General features: G+C 45.2%; 2 protein-coding genes across 2 annotated transcripts; both read right to left on the bottom strand.

Moving 5' to 3' along the window:
- Positions 1 to 4501: 4501 nt before the first annotated feature.
- Positions 4502 to 4897, bottom strand: SARC_11231 (hypothetical protein; the record flags this gene model as incomplete). The annotated part of the gene is made up of 1 exon (XM_014294686.1): positions 4502 to 4897. One exon carries the CDS (start codon positions 4895 to 4897, stop codon positions 4502 to 4504), a length of 396 nt encoding a protein of 131 aa, XP_014150161.1.
- Positions 4898 to 4957: 60 nt separating this feature from the next.
- On the bottom strand, positions 4958 to 6693 carry SARC_11230 (hypothetical protein; the record flags this gene model as incomplete). Its single annotated transcript, XM_014294685.1, has 3 exons — positions 4958 to 5175; positions 5671 to 5929; positions 6337 to 6693. The coding sequence occupies 3 exons, from the start codon at positions 6691 to 6693 to the stop codon at positions 4958 to 4960; spliced, it is 834 nt and encodes a 277-aa protein (XP_014150160.1).
- Between the last annotated feature and the right edge of the window lie 1307 nt (positions 6694 to 8000).

Genomic DNA, 8000 nt, shown 5'->3' with positions numbered 1-8000 from the left:
TCTGAATGACTCACTAACACACGTGTACCACTGACACATTACAATGTTTGTATGTGGCTGCGTGTGATATCTGCCATATGCGTGGCTCAAAACTACTTCCGATTTCATTTGACGCAACTATAGGTGTATATTGTACAAACGCAACTGGAAAATTCACTAAACGAACAATTAGTGCTTCAAAGCGAGGTGATAAAGCTACAGGAGACACTGAATTCGCGTCCAGCCCAGGATGATATCGAATTATTGTAGGCCAGGCTATGAGATCTAAAATAGGAGATTACTACAATGCAGGAAAACAGCCGAACGATTGAGCTGGAGTACAGGAATGAGTTAGTTGGTGTCTGACTTTCAAAGGCTTATGATGTGCATTTATAAATTCTTTTGTTTATATATGTTTTTTTTAATCAATATTTAGCTCATTTTTTTTTGGGTATCTGGTCCGCATTTGTCACTAGTTGTGATTTGCGCAAGATAACTCAGCAGTCGCTGCGGTTGCAGAAGAAGTCTTCCACAATACTATTAGAAAACAATCGGATGAACTTAAGACCCAACCTAGCCTAGAGGAGGATGAAGCAGCCCAGGAAAGACTAATGAGGACCGAAATCTGTATATTGAGGCATGAAAACGACGCATATAATGTTGCGATGGAGCAAAACCATCACGAAGAGGTAAGTGTGTATAATAAAGCTCTAAAGAGCACACGTAGATCTAAAGCCCGCGAAATACGAGAAAGATATGCTGCATGATAGAGTGAAACACATGGAAGAAATAATACAGTCACTTCCGAGTCAATAGTATGTCGATTAACACCTTGTGTACTCAAATAAGCACATTGGAAACTACTATCGATACTCTGCGCAGTAACAGTACTCACCTGACGCGGGGACATCGAAAAGAGGTGTATGCGCGTTGCTGTGTATGTATTCATATGCGCCTAAGGCTCCAATTTTTTATTATGATTGCGTATAAAACATTTATGACTGATCATACTGCGTGGTGACCGGGGCATACCCAGCAAGACTAACACCGTACAAACCCATATCTTCCTTTGGTGATCGCAAATCTACAAAGTGCAGAAATGTTTTCCAACACGGAAAGACAACCCAGCAGACGGTAAGAAGTCGTATGTCAATGTGTATCTTTGTTATATTTAAGTTTAATCATTTCTTACCTCGTTTCTATACTTGATTTTTCTTTTCTTTTTGCGTATTCACTACACATATTTACATGTAACTTTATTGATGTTCATTCCCTACTATAACTGAAGGTGACATGTATTCACGACTCGGTCGGTTGAAGTGCTTAATGTTTGATTTGTGTACTTTGCCAGACCTATAATTTAAACCCCCTAAAGAGCCTGCATCAGACCCCCGGGTTCACCCCGGTGAACAAATGTTGCCGTCGAAGTCTCTGTGGAGCCAAATTTGAAATTTATATTGCAGGGGCCTGGATGATAGAGTACTAGCAAGGCGCTGCTATATCTATATAAATTTTCTCTGTGGATGAGGTTTTTCTGTCTTGTGTCTACGGTTGATATTTTGAACTTGAGTCATCGAGTAGATAAACCAATTTTTATTATTATGTATATGGGTCACTAATCTCATTTTATGAATAATATTGAGATATACACTCCTCCACTGCGTATGCTGGAAGCAATTGTATTTCTTTCTTCTAGCTTTTGTATGACGAAGTTCTATTTCTGAGTTGAGAAGTAGGCAAGCTACGTATACTTCATTAAGTACACCGGCTCGGGCGTTGAATGTCTCTGCAAACCCTTACATAGCCTCACTGAGAGTTCCTCAGGAGAACCCTTCGGCGAATAGAGAAGCTTCCTATCTGCTCAGGTGGGGGTGGTGGGAAGTGTAAAAAGAGAATGTGATAATCGTAACCGCCGATGCATAGTTGTTTATACCCTTCATACATACTCTGTTTGAGTCGTCTGTTCAGAAGTGTCGTTCGTTCGACCCTTCGGATGGCTAATTTATAGATCTCCATCCGGACGGCCGGAGCATCAACAGGCACTCATACTCACGAAATCAATCCTATCATTCTGGTGTTCGTCAGAAAAATCTCATAAAATTGCAAGATATTAAGGTTCTCCTATCATATCGGGTAAGAATAGGTGTAGCACACAACGTTTGGCAGCAAAAGAGCAATTGGCAAAACAAAACAAATTGTTCTTCGGTATTTGTATTTTAATGTTTGGTTTATTTTCAGCACTGAAAGAAGGAAAGGCATGACCCCTTACCGCAATATATAGAAGAAGCCCGAAATTCGCTCTTCAAAAGCAACCCCATCACAAAATCGAGTTCGCCCACTCTGATGTCACAACCACGTGGTACGAGAACGCAGATATTGATCATAACTATTAATTGCAACAAATAAGTCGTATTCTGTTGAATCGGATAATACTGGGCGCCATATACTACCGTTGGCATCAACTATTGCCTCAATTATCAACTATTGCCATATAGGACAGAACGTAAGAGCTGTTGCATGCATTCATATCTAGGTAAACAAAAATGTGACACGAAACCTTCAAATGATATAGATACTTAAAATTCGAATAATTAGGTAAGGAATTCTCGAGAGATAATGATATATCAATGCTAATGGATGTGTACAAGGAAAGTAGCCGATTTATAATTATAATGTATAGTCAGGCGGATACAAAGACTTGCATGATAATAGCCTGTAAAAGTATGAAACCAAAACACGGACTGCGGGGCACACCACGTCACACAGAAACCTAAACTGATACCATGACGCCTTCAGGCAAGCCGGACAATCCGTGCAGAAAAGTTGGATATAAATGCAATTGTCTGATATATGCAAGCTCGTATCTTGGGTGAGTCACCGTCTTTAACAAGCAGTATGTGCGGTTTATTTAGTCTCTTTTGTGATGAACATTAAAATCGTGTCTGTATGAGCTTTTGTAAGACAATCGCAAATATCTGCACGTAATCATATACAAACACTGGCTTGCCAGTCATATGGTATATAAAGCTATGTGAGTCGTGCCATTGCGGTATGGTTTCTGTAAGATGCGTTCTTTTTCTAAAACAGGTTATCAGGGTTGACATTCGATGAGGGGATGTGTGCGCGATTTCCAACTGTCTCACTTGCGCGGGATTAAGCCAATCTGACCGCAACGCACGATCAGTATCAAGGAGGTATATGACAATTTGAGAGCCCATCGATGGAACTTAAAATTAGCGGCAATTTATTTATTTTTACCGCGGTTTGACAGAGAACAATAGGTATTATGAACTCGTGCGCGGACATATCCATCTTACATTCATCTAATTCGATGAAGGGGGTGCGAGGGGATATGATGTCTTTTCCTCTTGTACACTCAATGGCAGCAGCGATGTAACAATCTGCTACTATGTATTACTTGATAGGTACAGTCTCGATCAATTCTATCCGGTAACTGGTGTGTTTTCCTTGAGCGATGACATGGTACAGTAGATTTGTTGAAGGTAGGTTTGTATGGTGATTAGAATAATTTTGCTATACCCAGTAGGGAGGGTGTAAGCCGGTGTTCCATAATCGCGTTAACCACTGTGGTTGTCCAGGCGATATGCGTGTTTGCCCAACATGCATAATCGCAATCATCGGAGCATCAATCCTGTATCAGTCAGCCGACAACTTTTTCGCTGCCCGTTCCTTTGCAACAGACTCCACAGCCTGTTCGTCACAGAGGAGAGGTATCTGGCTAATGGAAAGCGTGGGGTCCAAACATCCAAGAGCTTTATTATGTACTGCTTCAACAAGGACATCTGTGTGGTGAGGGTGAACCCTGCCTGTCTCCGAGGCGTAGGATGTGATATTAACAACACTAGAGTGCGCAGCATCATAGTTTGGTACAAATCTAGGCACCATAGCCCGCCCTCCGCTGATGGTGAAGGCCAACATCTAGTGATCGGTTTTGCTAGTATTTAACAGTACGAGCAAGGACTTCAATAGTTTCCACTGTGTTATTCTGTGGAAACCGGGTGGATGTGTGCATTGTATTCTTTCACATATCGTTCGACTTTATCATATATAAATACACTAGCCTTGTCCACAACATATGCTTGGACATGGCCCCGCGGCAAGAGTTGAGAGATACAACAGTCAATCAGGGCACCCGCGATATTCTCTGATTGGTGTAGGGGTTGTGCAAGAGCACAGAGGGTGCAACCATCCTGTGCCAAGATAATCGACCTATAGTTATCGGCATCCACCTGAACAGACAGGTATTTCAGATTAACTTCGTGGCCCATAGTGGTGGGCCGGTCAGGTTGCTGTAAATGACCACGTGTGAGCTTTGTTGGTAAACAAGCTCTGAAGTAGTCGCCACATGACGAGCACTATAAATATTCCTAGCACACTTCTGCTACGTAGGTGCACGGAGGCGCTGGGCAACAGGCGGCTGTAGCCATCGTGCCATATCCATAACACGCAAAGGACCATCTCTGGCCCACCCGGTTGGTCCATACAAAGAAGGTCGAAGACCTCAGTAATATCCGCTAATACTACTGGTTCGATTGTAACCCGGTGCTGTGTGCGGGCGCCAGGCTTTATTGCTTCCGCCCAGCCCCGAGCATGAACATCCAGTGTTTCGAGATCCAGCAGGTGGCTCAGCCGTGACCTGACGAGAGCGCACATTCACATTGTCGCCACTCATGGCCTCTGACACTCGTGCTGCAGTGCCGAGCGGCACATCCTGGAAAGGAAAGAAACTCGCAGTGAAGTCGAAAACGTCCCCGATACCTGCCAGGTCCCCCGTATAATCTACAATGGCATGGTCCCGCTGGCGGCCCAGTTCTGACATGTCAGGCTGGTATCGGATCATCGGGGGTGATATCAGGGTGTCGTCAGTAGGCTCCATAAGCGGATGTCGAGCAAGCATTTCCTCCGGTGTAATTTCTTATGATTGCATCCAATTAGAGAGAGATGCCGGGCGTTGGAGTTACCCAGTAATAGATGCCTCCTCGACCACTGATACATGTGCGGAATCCAGATCATCATCAGTATCTGGTCGGTGCGGTATGACTTGGGATAGAGGGATTAGAGGAGTGGCAAGCGCATTCTGGTCCATAGTACGGTTCTGATATACCAGAACGTCGCTGACAGCACCCTCCTGTTGTAAATGCTCCGTGTGCATGTCCGCGTCCAAACGTTGTTGTGCTGGAGTGAGAGGTTCGTCTTCAAAAACTTCCCGCAGAGCGAGACGTACACGGAGGCTATCCGCCCATTCGGTGGATGCGATTAGACTTTGTTGTGTATAAGGATGAAGTGGGAGCACCTGCGTCCCAATACACTGGTAGCCACTAGACAAGGGATAGGTGTGTATCCTATGGCATGGAGACACTAGAGGGCTTCAAGAGACCTACCCGAAGCCAAAAGGCCTGTCGTACACGAAATAACGGTTGTGCCCCTTTAACGTGGGCGAGTACAATGTACTGCCAGTTAGGAGGACCTCCCGAACGCCATCCCTAGTGTAAAAAGGTATATGCTGCGTTGGGGAAGAATTGGGGGTGCTATGGATAAGCGAAAAGAGCAGGGCAGACCACGGCTCGTTAGGTCAAAAGGGGACGCACAATACTCTGTGTGCACAAATTGGTCGATTTCCCGCCAAGGGGAGTTCATGTAGCATGATATCAACAGTGTATGCATCTTTACCATAGGCTCCTGTGCCATCCTTGGTACAGTTGACATCTAGCACATGATCCTCATGGCTAACAAATAGTTCAATATGGAAAGGTCCCCATAGCTGCTGGGCCAGATCGACCCAATTGAAGCTCAGATACGAACCTTCGATATCGGATGTATCCAGTGGCACAACCCAGTCCGTAAATTGAGCTAAGGAAACGTGTGTACGACCGGGCGTGGTGCTGGTACTCGCAAAAGCCACTGTGACCTTCGGTATCTGTGGTGGCCCCTGTGAGGTGCAATCAACAGGGGAGCCCGCAACTGCCAACAGTTTATCGGTAATATCTAAACATCGAGAAAAATAGTCACCGAAAACCGCGAGTGTGTCTGGCACGTAGTATATATTGATACGGATCTCATTGATATCTTCAGTTCAGCTACGCAGCCAGCGCTGGTGCAAAACCGATCTCGAATACAAGTATGAGCCCGGAGTTGTGACCATATTCTGTGTTGGTTTGTGATCCGCGATGATCACTGTATCACGGAAAGATCGATGGCACAAGAAAGCTATCTTCCTCACCGCGAGACGAATAATAAACATATCTCGGGATGTTTATCATAGCTGGCATCATTCAGCTTACTGGGGATGAAGATCATGGGATAGATATGGAAGAAGTGACCTATTTTAGTACCTACATCTTTAGGTGGTTCCGGCAGTTGAGTCATGTCTGGTGTCGGTGATTCTGGTCGTATCCGAGTACGGCCAGGAGCTCTTAATAATTGATGCGCTGGACAATTGTCACGAATAGCATATATAGGTTCGTCTATGTCGTCAGAGAATACAATAGGTGGAGGGAAAGCCGTTGTCTGGTCCGTGACCAGCAAGGGTTCGGTGTGGTGTAGCTCGGAGGCCAGAACTTGCTCCGAAACCTGCAGAGTCTTTGTCAGGACTGCAGACTGGTCGGTTGGCGATTGGGCGTCCTCGAGCAGACAATCATATAGAGGTACCGCGTGCAGTGGTTCCAGCAACCCATCTGCCCTGTCGGTCAACATATGATCATCTCCGGCTCGGCTAGCTAGTACTGGGGTTATGATTCAGTCTTGGTACTCGAAAACTTGTGATTGTGTGTGCACAGGGCGTACTAGATGTGCCGCACACACGAATGATATCGATGCTACTTTCGGAAAGGTAGCCAAGTCGCTCACTTGCGGTTCCTGCGAAGTAATTTCGATCTCCGTCACACGTCCTGCTTGGAGGAATTGACCATTCGTCTCCCGATTAAGTAGTGCTAGGCGTGGCACATGGGGATGAATATCTACCGGTGGGAAGCCCAGGCCCCGTCGGTAGTCATTGCACTCCAATATATAAACCTGTTCTTCGTCTGACTCTGGGGTACCTGGAGGAGAAATTTGGACGAAAATACCTGCCCATACTCCTCTGTTGCTCGCATCAAGAGTAACTACAATGCGCTGGTGGGGAAGCGGTTGATAAAGACATATACTTGCCCCGATTGCTAAAATAAGATACGAGTATGTGACCTGATGTGTGGTGTCCCAACGGAAAAATACACCTTTACGGACCAGGTCATATGATACCGCTGCACTGTCTGCAAATCCTGGGATATATATAGACAACAAGTATAACACTGCAAGAAGGGATACCAAATCCTGTCTATTCGATGGCCGCGGTCGATCAAAAAAAGTTTGTGCACGGATATAGAGGATAGCTGAGTTCTAATTATCTCCTCCCGCCCAAAAAAACACCATATCAACATCAAACAAGGTGCCCGGTTGACATTTTAGGGGCCGGAGCTGTATATTCTTCGCTATATATATCTTAACGAAACGGAATAGATCGTTTCAGTGCTCTTCGAGAAAATACAGAATGGTTTGCCGCATCCGTTGCTTGTGGTCTATGTTCCCACCATCAAGGTAGTCCTTAAATGCCTTGATGATTGCAAACGTTGTGTTCATGTAGTGCTGCGTATCATAACAGCCATTCTCAACTCCTTCTTGTAGACAACAACGTGGCTGATGAAACTTCCCATCAGCTGTGGTATATGTGAGATACTTGCATGAGTCGGGGTGAAGTAAAAGTTGATATGTTGCAGCGAGGTCACACGCTGACTGTATAACCGCATTTCGAGAGTTTTCATATACCTCTCGAGCGGCCGGTAAGCGATATGATACTTTGTTAATTCGGATATAATTGATGGTCATTCTATAACCAGATGCATTCGTCGGTTGTTTGTATGAGTTCTCCCAAACCGTCCGGACGGAACTCACCCACTGGCTATACTTATCGCCAGTCTCTGTCATCCCTGATACGTAGTACTCCGTGACCTTGTCCGTCTCGACCG

Source organism: Sphaeroforma arctica (assembly GCF_001186125.1).
Source record: "Sphaeroforma arctica JP610 unplaced genomic scaffold supercont1.1582, whole genome shotgun sequence".
Taxonomy (NCBI): domain Eukaryota; class Ichthyosporea; order Ichthyophonida; genus Sphaeroforma; species Sphaeroforma arctica.
The sequence above is the reverse complement of the archived record's forward strand: the minus strand, read 5'-3'. Positions and strand labels throughout refer to the sequence as shown.